General features: G+C 36.6%; 1 protein-coding gene across 2 annotated transcripts in view; it reads right to left on the reverse strand.

Annotated features, from left to right (window-relative positions):
* Nucleotides 1-15770, reverse strand: part of LOC126370968 (lachesin-like) — an 88423-nt gene that overhangs the window by 17833 nt on the left and 54820 nt on the right. For both annotated transcript variants that reach the window (XM_050016141.1, XM_050016140.1), the window contains exon 4: nt 1472-1679. In XM_050016141.1, coding sequence (XP_049872098.1) covers nt 1472-1679 — 208 coding nt within the window. The remainder of the gene's footprint in view (nt 1-1471; nt 1680-15770) is intronic.

Below are 15770 nucleotides of genomic sequence, written 5' to 3' on the forward strand. Positions count from 1 at the left end.
AAATGATTTGAGTTTTTTATGCAAAAATGTAGGTAGTATTAAGCAGAATGTCCAGTTAAGTACAATTAGTTAATATATATCAGTAAAGACAAAGTTTTACAATAGCTTCGATGCGCGGTTGGGTTAGTTAGTTCTGTGAAAGTATAGAAGCCAGTGTTGTGGCATTCATTAGCATAGTGATTTATCATTCAAGATTAAGCCGATAGTCGATTATGTTATATCTAACAGTAGGTACTTATACTAAAATAAGTAATTAACTACCATTATTATGAGCTCGGTGGCGCAGCGGTTAACGCGATCGGTCTGCGATTGTTGAAGTAAAGCAACTTTCGCAAAGGCCGGTCAGAGGATGGGTAACCACAAAAAAAAGTTTTCATCTCGAGCTCCTCCGTGCTTCGGAAGGCACGTTAAGCCGTTGGTCCCGGCTGCATTAGCAGTCGTTAATAACCATCAATCCGCACTGGGCCCGCGTGATGGTTTAAGGCCCGATCTCCCTATCCATCCATAGGGAAGGCCCGTGCCCCAGCAGTGGGGACGTTAATGGGCTGGTGATGATGATGATGATTATGAGGTGTGAATTTTTTTAATCAAGTTTAAATTAATTTTAATATAAAATAGAAAGTATAAAAACAGGCGAAAAATCAAATGAAGCTAATTATAAAATGGTTCGTATAATTTTCCGAAACTCCTTGTTTTTAATGAAAACTTTTTCAATAGATACAAGAAAGTTAATAAAAAACACATAAAAAAGTTCAATAGATACATAAAAAGACCAATTAAACGATGTTGTATTATTTATTCGGGCGTAACATCCTGTCGAAACAATCGACGTAATAGTTTTTTTCATGTTTACTTTACGATAAAAACTCGGATAATAGTATACCGGTAGGTACCTATTGAAATTATTAATAGGGTCCGCTTGTGAGTCTGTTCGACTCAGTAAGTGCAACAGTCACAATTCAAATTTATTTTTGTATGATGTTTATCCCGATTCTATGACGAAGATGGAAATGATGACCTGCCAGACGTATCCAGCAACGGCAATAGCCTTAGCTAGTATAAACCTGGACTCTTGCATGGACGCGAGCGGAGAAGCAAGACCGATTTGCCAGTTCTATTGCAGGAAGCACAACATAGAGATTAAGTCACCCATTTGACTCATAAGTGTGTTTTCTCGCATTGGTTTAATACAGTCATGACCCGTATTTCGGAAGGCACGTTAAGCCATTAGTATCGGTCACTACTTATTAATGTAAGTACGAAGTCGTTAGACAAGCCATGCCAGGGGCTTTGGCGTCGCAATAATAACCCTTGACACCAGGGTTGCTCAGGTTGATAATTTATCTCATAACCCACATTATGGAAGAATATATTCATAAAAAAGTGCCTCCTAGACACTGTATCAATCATCTGAAAAAGATGTACGAGGACTGATGATGAGGAGTTATAATTATACGTCAACGTCACTTACCTAGGACATCAACGCATCCAATTTGCTTCTTCATGGTACTTGTATTAATCTGACACATGTAGCAGCCTCTGTCTTCGACCTTCAGCGGCCTGATGTGCAGCTGCCATGACCTTGGAGAGTCGTTGGTGACGGCGTACCGTGAGCTGTGCGTCACCAGCCGAGTGTGGAGAGTGAGAATTGTCTGGTCGTCTGCTCGGATCCACGCCACCTGGGGGCAAAAGGAGCCATTTAGACACAGAACAGAAAGAAAAATTACACATAACGTAAACTCATAACTGTAGTCAAAGTTACGTCCCTCGCACAATGAACTAAGTACCCACACCTTCCCGAGCTTTCGTTAGACCAATGTGATAGGTGGTAAGCCGTATCGCCGCGTCGTCAAAATGGTCGAGCCACCTGTGTTAGTGAAAACAATATCGGTAATACAAAATCATCAAAAGCAAAGGATACTACGATCAATTCAACTTGCACGGCAAAAATTACGCTATGATAGTGGTTGGTATTTATTACCTAACTGAATCAACTGTTTGTTCGTTAGTAGGCAAGGAGAATTTGTCATTCTCAAGGTTATGGTATAAGAGATTTGATTGAGGTTGATTGTCTACTTCACAAAGTTTGTATTTAAACCCAAATTGCTTAGTAACTTTGTATTAAAGAATTTAAATGAACAACACTGGAGGTTTATGCCGTTAAGATCATGTATACATACATACCATGATACATACATGTATATATACATGATCTTCACGGTCATGGTCATGATCAGTGTTGTTTAGTTTGTATCAGTGGTGTTAGTGACACCGTAACGAATACTGAGGAGGATGATTCAGACCATGATTCTGAGTTAATATAAAGTGGAATTTTCAAGTGAAATTGGCCTGAATCATCTCTCAATGTTTTCGTTACGATGTCACTAACACCCTGTATATATCCTTTGATTTGATTGCAATAAAATTGAAATATAAAACGGACTTTTATGTTAAAAATGCTCTTCATTCCTATAGTGATTGCGCCCGAAGGTCGTAATATACGATCTTAACGACCCGATTACTTTAGCTATAGAGGTGGCTAATCAGCTCGCGACAACAAGGACTTCAGAACCCCGCCGATGTGGTCGACGTTTTTCTTCATTTAGCGTTTATCGCTATCGACCCACTAAGGTCGTCAATTCTTTCAAATATTAGCGTCTCAGTCGACGCCCTGATCCGAATTTCGCGCGCAACTTGGCACCCACAGGCCTGTAGTCTTAAATGTTGTACCGGGTTAGAGCCCTCAGCGCTTCCCATTTGTCCGTCCAAGTAATGCTATTTGAGTCAAATCTACAATAAGTCACGTCAAAAAAAAAATGTACAGTGATATTAACTTTCTAAAAGCCCACTTTCATTTGTTGCTTTGTGTGTGAAAAGGTCGAGACCGTTTTGCTGTTCAACGGCTGAAACTTAAAAAATATGCATGGAAAAGTTCAGTATCTTTTTAATGTAAGAGAAAATATAGCACGTTACTAATTTACTCACAGTAAAATATTTTGTAGATAACCTTTTGAAATAAATTTAGTAGTCTCTTTTTGCATTTTTTATAATTAGTTTTTATTTTATTTTTTGTGTGGTATCTGTCTTGTGTAAAATGTACTATCTGTACGTGTCTGTAGCCTCCAAAAAAATGTGTTTCTTTCTTCGTTGTTTTTTTTAAGTTGTTTTATTATGTCAATAAATGTAATTGTCATGTTTGTTCAAGACAAACCGATTGGTGAAAGATCACTCAGAACTTGCGTGTCGAAAACATTTCCAAAAATCTGGTCATCGGTTATTTCTAGGTAGTATAAAGAGTAAAGACTGAAGGATATAATTATATTGAAAGTTGAATTACATAGATAACGGTTATCAAATTAAGCAGTTTGGCGAGAGAGTGCTTTTTGTAAACATGTTTAATTCAAATACATTAAATAAATGATCATAAAATATACATAGGTACTCCAAAGAACTTCACATAGAAACAAAATTAATGACGGACTGTTTTTTCAAGTTTTAAGTTAATTATCACCGACCTTGTCATTTTATTCTGATAATTTATATAGAACCTTTTCGTTAGAAACTAAATTAATAATCCTATATTAATATTAACAAAAACTAGAGCGTTAAAGCACCTTGTGAAAAACCTTTTTAATTTCTTATTAATTTCCGAGAGGAGTAAACTTGTTGAGCTACTTAATTACAACGTCGATGTTATCACGGAGATTTTTTACGAATTTCATAAAAAAGCTAATAAAAATGTTACTTAGACTTTATTCTCATCAAAATAAGGTCCCATCTCGTCATCAGATAATAACGAGACGAATTTTACGTCCCGGTTGGTTACGAGCAAGAGTTCCCCGTAACGAAGACGAAACACTAAGCGAATTCTTTTATTAGACTGCTTGCGAATCAGCCGAAATCACATTACTTTGATTTCGACAAACGCATAAGAAGAATAAATAAAAAGACTAGGTAATTTCGTCGCCGCCTCTGTAGTGTCGGAGTGCTTTGGCTCTCGGAAAGGTAATAATATCCCCGTCTAAGAGTATTGTTCTAAGGATAATGATGAATTAGTGTATAATCTAAGACTGTTGAAATATTATACGGAAATTGTTGCCTTTAAGTTTCCCTAAAATCAGTGTCAATTACCGACAGAGTAGTGAGATCTATTGTTAATCTAATGTATTCATAATATTAAATTCTAAGCATAATTAATTGTTATCATAGCACAGATACAAAAAGGTACTTGTGTATCTAATAGTAGAAAAAACTTTTACATATTTTTTTACATTTGCCGTAAATGTTATTCAAATGTATTTAAAAAATCACAAACGGCTATTTTATACTTCTTCTTTATTTTCTCGAAAAAGCCATAATAATAGATAGATTTTGTTTATTTTGTGATTATGTAATGTCACATATCAGTGCTTGTAATACACATACAAAAAATCGCATTCTTATTTTGTAAAAATAAAATATTTAAAAAACATTGGACAATTATCGTTAAATGCTAAACTACCATATCCGACATATTCCGTATTGTTTCGTTTGTATTTTGTTACAACTGTGAAGTAGCCAATTAGATAGCGCCATAACAACTTCAATACTAAGTGTGTGATCCTTGTAGAAATTACGGGCGTGTTTTATGTCTGCCTGATGACTGATCTGGGTGTAAAGCTATCAGTTGCTTAAAGACGGGAAGATGTATGTTTTCCTGAACTAAGCTTCACTTTGTAAAATAAAACAAGTAAGACTATCTTCCATTCCGATGCTATAACACTGAATTCCGCAGAAGAACACAGTGCTTGCAAGTAATAAATAAAATTCTAGTTGCAATAAGAAACAAAACACTAAGAAATTCTGTAAACCAACAGAATTTATGAGAAAGAAATGAATTTTCGTACTGGTTGGTAAGTGAAAAAGGTTAAAAAAGAAATGCAATGCTCTGCGTGTTCTGCCAACTGACAGAAAAAAGGAAAACAGAATAATGCTAATCTTAATATAATGAAGTGCTTTATTTTGTCCACGGCAAAACCGATCTAGGTTTCACAACAGATAAGTTACATAATTGTTTTAAAAATGTTATCACAATTTTCACATTTAAAATGTGGATAGAAGCGTTATATTTTATACCTAGAAGTATTGTACAAATAAAATATAGTTCATATAATTGTTACTCAGACCTTTGTTTCAATAAAATCTTATTTTAAAGACATTCAAATATTACCTCTCTATACTATTTGAAAGTAAACGTAGGTACACAATTTCTGAAGGCTAAAATCCCGCCAGCTTTTCATGGTAAACTAAACACAAAGTTATGATATACCCAATGATTCGTGATCATTTTCAATCCTCTTAAACCATCAAACGATTTTGTCGAACTTAGATAATTAAAAAGTTGTCAATACTCTACTTTTGTTCAGCAGTCGAAGATCGTCATATTATATATTATAATATTAGTATATAAAAGGAAAGTTCATAATGTGAATACCTAATTATAAAGATTTTCTCATTCCGCTAAAACTCCTATGTAGATACCACATCACATTTAAAAGCTTTAAAACGTAGACTATAAAAATAAAAAGTGAATTGAAAAAATGACGTACCTATTCAAATATATTTTTTTTAGTCTTAGTTAATGGAAACTCATAAAGATCACACAATATTCGTAGTAGTGCTTGCTTTGAAAATACATTTTTTAAAGGGATTTGTTTTCATAGCACTCATCCGTGCTTATGGAAACTCACAAAGAAAACATTAAATCGTAAAAGTCTGCTGCCGACGGGATATGAAAATTTTGCATGCCGGCAACGCGAGTCAAGCCGGGACGAGCATGTCCTTTACAGAATCCTTGGGTCCTCATCCTATCCGTGCGAATTTTTTAATCAATGCATTATTTTATTTATTTAAAGACAAATAAGCAATAACATGAATCATTAAAATTGGAGATGCTGACAGTGTAACAATCGATCTATTTTAAAGTTTTTTGCTTTTTGTAAGTCCCACAACAACTGAACAAAGAGACAAATGGCAAGAATGTATGAAGCAAATGTCCACCACTAACGAAACATACAAGTAACTGAAATGTTCACTAAATACCTTTTCGTTTTCTGATGTCTATCATTTTGTTATAATTAGGTAATTCAAAATTACTTCTTCTAAACAAAGAATATTTTTTTAAAATAAATATTAAAAGTTCTAAAGAAAGTTTTAACAAAATCTCAAATTATATGAATAGACCCTTCAGATTTCAAATACGGAGGGCATGGCTTATCTGCCAATTTAAATCTTGGCACTCAGTTAATGCGAACGAATTTGCCAGTCCGATGGTTTTGCGTCACCAATGATTACTGTCAGCGGAACAGTGTTTGTTGAGTTTGAGAGATTCAGATCAGTGAGTAGATAATTTGAAATACAGGTTAAATATAGGCTTAGGGAGTAGGGCCCTTAAGGGCCATATTTAATATGCTGATCAATTGCGACGGCCTATCCTGACTATATTTAGTGGCTCAAAATATTTCAAGCAATAAATAGTGTCACAAAACAGTTCATTGTTTGCTTCAATTGGAAATGCCAAGTACATTGTTAAAATGCAAGGACCCGTCTTTAAAATTTGGTTCGAAAAAATTATGTATATCTAAGTGATACGCCAACGATATCATAACCATTAGAAGTTTCAATAACAGCCAAAGCCCGCTCGATGTAATCTAAGCTACAATCAATTATATTACACTTATAAAGGTATACGTTTTTGTGTTATATAGGTATTTCAAGCAATATATTTCGTCTAATCCTATGTCCAAGAGAACAATAAAAAAGAGCCGTTCCATCGCACTGAGCGAAACAGTAATTAAGAGTGAGAAGCATCTGCTGGCTATCGTAACGAACTTAAAACGGTAACTAGCAATTCGGTTCATCTAATTAGTGATTTTATTGCTCCGACTGCTGCTTAATGTGACGTCGGAGATGCCTTATTAGGGCAATGAAGTAGAAATTGACCCTCGAGACTACGTTGCTTGCAAGTAAGTATATGAAGAGACTACTGAATCTGACGCAATACACCAGAATATAAAATCTAACATGAGATTAAAGCAAGATGTTCAGCGTGTTTGTGTTAAATGGAAAAACCATGCTGACGAAAACATAAAAATGAAAAATGACATAAACGAGATAAAGACGAATTTTAATATTCTCGTGACAGCTGAATTCCTTAATTCAAAACAATTTCGTAAAATATCCCTCTCAGGTTGAGACCTAAGGGTCACCATCCAAACTTCAACTTAGAGAAGCAGTTACATTCCCTGCCACGTCCCTTGAATTCAAATGACCCCGAACTTTGAATCACGGCACTGAAATCTCTAGAGGACTGATGACGTCAGGAATTGGCAAATCCTAATAAGATGACGGGGGTAATGCAAATGAATTTGACGGTTGGCCGGTCACAGCGCGTCCGCGACAGATTGCCGACAAATTGGACCAGACGCTCCAAATTTGCACGCTCATTTAGGAAAATACATCGTACACGCCCTGATTTACAATTTACGCAGTAGGTATCGTGAATTCTGTTTGTAACTTGTTTTCACATGAGAGCATCAGAATAATGAACCCCCACATCACTGAATTTACTAGAACTGTACTGATTAATTAAGTACATAATGTTATGATTTTGGTAGGAATTTTGTACTCAGGTACTTACACAAAAATACTTTTCAAGAACACTGTAATTCTTCTCACACTATATCGATGCGGGGCTAAAATAGCGCAGGAACATTTGTCTCTGTCGCGTTGGAAATGACTCCGTTGTTGTTATTTCGCCTTATTTTCAGTTTGTCATAAGTTGGGAACACGACCTTGCAAGACAAAGCCCCTAGGAAAATAAAACTACTAAGGGAAAGGAAATAGGGTACGGCGGACAAAAAAAGGGAAAACTTTTCTAGTTTTGTGTGTTCCTTCCGGCGGCTATGTTGTTAAAATAGTTAAAGAGCGTTAGAAACTCACTATAGTTGATCTATATTTTCACCAAACGGGAATATGTTGTTAGTTACACCGGTTTTTAGAGGTTTGGGACTCTATGTTATGTTGTTTGCATTTTTATTGTCCTTTTGTCATTATTGATTGGTTGATGATCATGATCAGAGATGTGGTGTAAAAGACGATATAGTGACTATGATTGAGAAGGGAATGTTAGGTTGGTTTGGTCACGTTGAGCGGATGAAGGATAATAGAATTGCAAAAGCGGTATATAAAGCGAAAGTTGATGGTAGGGCTGGCAGAGGAAGACCGAGAAGGACTTACGATGATCAAATTGGAGATGTCCTTAGAAAAGGTTCAATACGATCTACTCTGAACCGGCGTGCGTGTATGAAGCGATTGATGAATGTGGAGGAAGCAAGAGAAGTGTGTCAGGATCGAAGCAAATGGAATTCTATAGTCTCTGCTTACCCCGGTGGGAAATAGGCGTGAGTTTATGTATGTATGTATGATTGGTTGTGGTCGCTTGCCTTTGCGAATCTTAATATCTTTATTATGTTAGATAAGGACAGGCAAATAACATTAAGCAACTAAAAGTGTTTTCGATTATATCTTCTGTTTTATTGTAATCTGTCATTATTATTATGTAATATTTTCCTTCCAAATGAAATAAGTTTTCCACTTACACGGATACGACTATTTAATTTTGAAGGAAAACAAACTTAAATCAGCGTGTTTTCACAAAAACATTTCTCGAAATACAATAAGTCGAGTAAAATTGTCAGCTTTGAATTATTTTCGAACAAAAACTCGAAAAGTTAATCTCGGAACAAAGACAGCAACGAAATGTATTTACGCTTTATTTGGACCACAAAAATGTTAATCCAAATGTGTAAAAGCAACGACGATGTTCGCACTTCCTTTTCCTTAAGCTCTATACAATTTTACTTCGTTTGTTTACGAATTTGGGTAATCCACACAAAAAAAGATATTTACCTAAGCTGTTATTTTCAAGAGTACAGGGAAGTTAAATATACTTTTATGAGTTGGGAGAAAATAAAAATTTAAGTAGACACTCAAATGCTCTTTATTTTATAGTGGCTGGATCTTCCGAGTCGTATCTTTGTAACACCGTAGGTCACTTTTGCTTTGAGTGCAGGGATTATAGCTAGGCAATATTTAATAATGGACCTAATTTCATACATACATACAACACGCCCGCCTCCCCAAAGGACTACGCAGATTCACAAGTAACCAGAAAACCACTTGCAGGGACTTGTTATAGGAAGTATTAATTAATTAAGATGGTTAATTGTTAACAATGCCAATGTGCCGCCAATGTGGTGCCGTGGTAACCCAGTTGGTAGAACGCTTGCCTCTCACTTTGGGGTTCCAGGTTCGAATCTGTTTTCCAAAGTCGAAATGGGAGTCTCATATCCCCATTTAAACGCGGTAAGAACCCGTTATTATGTGCTTTAATAATGTCGAATTTGTTTCCGAATTCATGTTTAAATCATAAAATGATTATCACGTGCTCAGCGGTGAAGGAAAAATCGATAAGATATGATAAACATACGACCTAAGAAAAGTTTATAGGTAGTTTTAATGTGTCGTAATGAGATGAAACCGTTCTGTTTGACAATATCACTTCTTCCACAATCCACACGGGGTTGTGAGGTGGATGACCGACTTCTTGGTATCAGGGTTATTATTGAACTGCCAAATACCCCTGATATTGCCCATGTAACGACTACGTACTTACATCAGTAATAAGTAAACTTGCCAACGACTTAACGTGCCTTCCGACAGTCGATTGATCAACCTGAAATGTCCTAACCAAACCACGAAGTGATTTTTGTGATATGTCCTCACCGGATTCGAAACCGGAACCTTCGGATTGCGAGCTCAACACTCAACCACTGGACCATGGTGGCCATTACAATTTGACTGATCTGCGATATTGCTTCAAAGAGCTCGTGAACACTCGCTTGGCGCTGCAATCGTCGCCGAAAAAAAAAACAAAAAATCGTCAAAAAAATCATTATAGCACGATTCACGTTGAGGTAGGACGCAAAAGGAACAAACGATAACATAAGCTCACGACTATATCCCTAATGGGGTAGTCAGAGGTACAACACACCACACCACACCCACACCTCACTGAGCTTTCTGTTAGACCAACGAACAAACGATTTATTTGCCTTAGACGAGACACCTAGATTATCGAGCTGCAGTAGACCATATTTGCTTTAGTGCGAACCGTCTATCCTAGTGGATACTAACTAGATAAACTTTATACCAACTGGCTCGGAATTTTCAAGTCTATTTCCCCTGTGCGTTATTCCACTGTTTTCTCAACTGATTAAACTAAGTATTAAGTTTCAAGTAAAAAACTAGTTTAAATAAAACTGTGAGAAAGCAATTTTCTTGTCGCCAACATAAAGTTTTGTGGTTATACTCACTAGCTCACTTAATAAGATACTTATACAGAAAATAGAATATTAAGTTGGTCTAGACTAGACATTGCTCATGAGAAGAAAACTTCATTTCTAGAATAAGTAATAATAACTAATAATGTACGGTCACGAGCATTAACATGTATACATTTTGGTACCATGTCACATTAACTTTTTTGACAAATTGTTCTGTAAGTCTCACTAAATGTCAAATATGTTAGTGTGACAGAGTCCTAAAGAGGGTACATTATATTGCTCATGACTGTAACTAATAAAACTTAATAATATTAAGTTTGTCCGTCATTCACAACAGAGTTATAAGAAACGTAGATACAATACGCTTATGATTTGGTATTGATTTACCTATGTTAAAACGAATCTTATATACGTAGAGTGTTAGTGAAATCGTAACGAAAACTTTGTGGGATGATTCAGACTATAATTAATTCTGAGTTAATATCAAGTGGAATTTTCCTGAATTTTTCGATAATAAATCTCGTTTGATATAAAAAAAAAAAACTCAGAATTATGGTCTAAATTATCCCACTCAGTATTCGTTACGGCGTCACTAACACCGATACGCACTTGTATGGCTCATCATCATCAGACGTACGACGCCCACTGCTGGGTATAGGCCTCCCCCAAGGATCTCCACAACGATCGGTCCAGCGCTGCCCGCATCCAACGGCTTCCCGCGATGTTCACCAGATCGTCGGTCCACCTTGTAGCGGGCCTACCCACTGAGCGTCGTCCGACACGTGGTCGCCATTCCAGAACCCTTCCGCCCCAGCGGCCATCGGTTCTCCTCGCTATGTGTCCTGCCCACTGCCACTTCAGCTTTGCAATTCTCCGAGCTATGTCGGTGACTTTAGTTCTCCTGCGGATCTCCTCATTTCTGATTCGATCCAGCAGGGAAATACCAAGCATAGCTCTCTCCATTGCCCGCTGAGCGACACCGAGCCTCCTCACGAGACCCATAGTAAGCGGCCACGTCTCACTGCCGTAGGTCACCACTGGCAACACGCACTGGTCAAAGACTTTCGTCTTGAGACACTGAGGTATTTTGGACGAGAAGATATTCCGCAACTTCCCGAACGCTGCCCATCCGAGTTGAATCCGACGAGAGATCTCTTTCTCGAAGTTGGACTTGTATGGCTACCTGTACGTTATCAAATGGAATTTTCTATCGCATAGAATAGAATTGAAAATAATTTTGAAAAACACAAAAGTCATGAATTTAGCGACGGAAAATTCAATTTGTTATTAACTCACAATGATGAGCTTGTTTCACCTGTATTACAAAATTGCACGTGATGTTCTTGTGTTATTTTATTTTAATAGTAGGTAACTTGTTTATTAAATCGCGAAAAAATAAACAGCAGTTCCGCTCGGATCTAAGTTAGTTCAGCTTTTCTTAATAAAAAAACAACTGTCTTTAACGTTCCTCGAGCAAAAATACTTGTTTGATAAGTAGAGATTTAGTACGCAGCGAACTAAACTAATGACTTGTTCGACAATCAGCGAATAGGGAAATAAAGATAAAATAGAATAGAATACCAAAAAATATGTGAAATATATATAAGAATATATTTTTTTATTCTCTCGGGCAGTATAAAGATTAAATTTATACATCATTTTCATTTTTTGATTATTTGTATAAATGTATTTGTATAATTTAGTTATATCTACCTAAACGATTACGTAGTCTTAAACTGCAAAAGTTATGTGCACCTATAATAATAATTGGCTTATGTAACACTCCAATTCCTGATGTACTTAACTACTATTTTACCATGTACTTAGTTAAGAGACTTTTTGTAATTATTTCTTTTTATTTTGGTGCAATAAAGTGTATTTGTATTGTATTGTATTTTATTTATTTTTATTTTATAAGCCGTTAGTGTACTTTTATAAATAGCTACAATATAATACAAAAACTCTTTATTGCACTAAAATAAAATAATAAATAATAACAATATTATTTTAATAATTAAATAAATAGAACAAGAGATGGAAAAAATTCGAAGACGTTCTAGTTTGTCGTTATTTATTATTTACTAGCTTTTGCCCGCGACTTCGTCCGCGTGGCGTGTTATAAAAGAGAGATCTTTGTGTGTGTGGGAGTGCATATCAAATTTCAAGCATCTAACTTATGCAGTTTAGATTTTTTCATACAAAAGTTTCTTCCCGCTAACTCCCGTTTCCGTGGGAATTTTGCAATATCCTGTTGCAACTAAGCTTTAAGTTAACTAAGGTACCGGCATGCCAAATTTCAAGCGTCTAACTTAAGCGGTTTAGATTTTTCATACAAAAGGATTTTCCCGCTAATTCCCGTTCCCGTGGGAATTACGGGAATTCCTTTCTTAGTGCACCTCTACGGTACCTAAGCTACGTCCCTGCCAAATTTCAAGTGCCTACGTTTAGCCGTTTAGGCTGTGCGTTGATATGTCAGTCATTCAGTCAGTCAGTTTCTCCTTTTATATATTTAGATATTTCCGTCATACATGATTTCTATGTAACTTTAACCATTAAGGCTGCTCACGCGACGGAAGCCTAAAAAATGGAGTAACTAATCCCGTTTTCTCAAAATTTCCCTTCACTACTCTGCTCCTATTGATTGTAGCGTGATGAAAAGTATACTATAACCTGCCCAGAAGTATGAAGAATAATTGTACCAAGTTTCATTAAAATCCGTCCAGTAGTTTTTGTTTCTATAAGGAACATACAGACAGACAGACAGACAGACAGACAGACAGACAGACAAAATTTTACTGATTGCATTTTTGGCATCAGTATCGATCACTAATCACCCCCTGATAGTTATTTTGAAAATATATTTAATGTACAGAATTGACCTCTCTACAGATTTATTATAAGTATTAGATTGTATGACGGTATTTAAAAACATTTTGGATAATAATGGTATCAACTAATAAGTGCAAAAATATGACATTACATTATGCAAATAAGCGTATTGCTCATTTTTTTTGTAATTAGTAAAAGGTGCATTCTTATTTAATATACCTAAGAGCGCACGGCAACAAACTGTAATCAATTTTTCGAAATTATTTGTAAGCAAAAAATGAACTTTTCTTTTGAAAAAAAAATATTTAAAAAAACTTATCGCTGGACGTTTGCTCATCGGCAGTGAAACAGGTGTCCTAAGGAGCTTACTAGAGTTAGTTTTGTTATCAACCCACGCTGCTCCGTCGACTCGAGGTCATCCGATTATAAATAGAGTTTAGTTTTAAGCGGTTTAAACTTCGTGGCTTGTTGAAATATGTTCGGTTTAAACTTGCCGCAACTTCGGGCGGTAGTTTATCATTGGAGACTTTAAATTGTACGTAGACTACCTAGTCGATAAGTAGTGTATGTGGCTAGTAAATTGTATAACAATCATTAACGACCTTTCAAATAGTTATATTACTTTTGAGGATTCGCGGTACAACATTTTAAGGTTCTGCCAATCAGGGGGGTTAAAATGGCCATAACAAAGCAATTCATCTAAGAAAGCAATATTGCAATTTGACACTTGCGCGTATCAAAGTAAGTGCGCAATGCAAACAAATGTCAAAAAGCGATACTTATTGCTATTTGACATTACAGCTGTGTTAATAATCTTATATAAGTAAAGTAAGTATAGCAATGATACTGGAGGTTAAACGAGTACGAAAAAGAAAAAAAGAAGGATTCATACTTTGTGCTGGCGTTTGATAGTTGCATCGGCAATAAAAATATAGACTTAGCAGCGTAAACATTATTTCCATCCATTAAAAAAACATTGAAATAGATTTTAGCGAGAAATTAAGTAAACTAAAAATGCAAAGCGAATAAGATACGGTGTTTTGCTGAAGCTTATACCAAAACATTGGCTACAGCAAACCGAAACCGAACGAATGCCGCAGGAAACACGTAAAATTAATGATCTCCCAAACCGAAGCTTTCCCAAACATTTATCTGTCGGATTTACTCTTTTCATGTGTTTTTTGCTCAAGTTGAGAGTGGTTCGTAAATAACCCTCGTTTATTGGAGATCCATTTAGTGTCCCCGTCATGACAAACGAGCATCGTTCCTTTTGCAGGCTATCGATCACTCCTAATGACATTTAAACAGTGTCTTCGCTATGATCCCGATGACTTGCTGAATAGGCTCGCTTGCGCAACGGAGGTCATTTTTGTTGCGAAGTGTGATCGGGGAGATTGATTTGATACCCCCGTAATAATAATATTTTGTTGCACAACCTAAGCAATTTAAAAAAAATGTAATCGCGCCATCAGATTTTTTTTATTGTAGATTTGCCGCAGATGGCATTAACTACTTGGCTGGACAAACAGGGAGCGCTGAAGGCTCTCACCCGGTACAACGTTTAAGACAACAGGCCTGAACAGGGTGCCCAGTTGGGCGCGAACTTCGGCTCACCTAGTCATCTGAGAGGAAAAATACTTGAAAGAATTAATCGACCCTAGCGGGTCGATAGCGATAAGCGCTGATTGAGGGAAATGGTCGGCCACGCCGGCGGGGTCGGTATCATGGTCCTCAGCCTCATCAGAACATAAACCATCATCGCCCCAGCGTTATTCCGTTCACAAGGTCCGCTTACCTAACCTGAAGAATTGATATCTCCGGTTTTTTTTACAGAAGCGACTGCCTGTCTGACCTTCCTACCTGCGAAGAGGAAATCAGCCTAATATAGGTCAGGTCACATACCTCCGAAATGCATTTCTCGGGAATGTGGGTTTCCTCACGATCTTATCCTTCACTGCTGAGCATGTGATAATAATTTATCATCCAAATATGAATTCGAAAACAAATCCGAAAGTCATTCGTTTAGGCCTATGCTGGGATTTGAACCTGCGACCTCAAAATGAAAGTCAAACATTCTACCAACTGGGCTACCACAACTCATCAGGTCATAAACCAACAAGGTTATATTTTTTCTAGATCAATTTTTGATTGGAGGTTATGTTTGACAGTTTGAGTTATTCAGTGTTCTAACCATTATCGCTTTATCCTTTGGATGTTATTGTTAGCCATCAATATGAAAGTTCATATCATTTTATCCTTTTCGAAAACATTGCTTCAATGAAAGTAAAGCGGTACCCTAACCTTGGAGCGGTGTCCAGTGGTTGAGCTTTGGGCTCACGATCCAGAGGTCCTGGGTTCGAATCCCGGTGGGAACATATCACAAAAATCACTTTGTGATCCCTAGTTTGGTTACGACATTACCGGCGCATCGCCTGTTTGTCCGAAAGTAAGACGATCCGTGCTTCGGAAGGCACGTTAAGCCGTTGGTCTCGGTTACTACTTACTGATGTAAGTACGTAGTCGTTACATGAGCCATGTCAGGGGCCTTTGACGGCT

The sequence above is a fragment of the Pectinophora gossypiella genome, chromosome 11, assembly GCF_024362695.1.
Source record: "Pectinophora gossypiella chromosome 11, ilPecGoss1.1, whole genome shotgun sequence".
Lineage (NCBI taxonomy): Eukaryota > Metazoa > Arthropoda > Insecta > Lepidoptera > Gelechiidae > Pectinophora > Pectinophora gossypiella.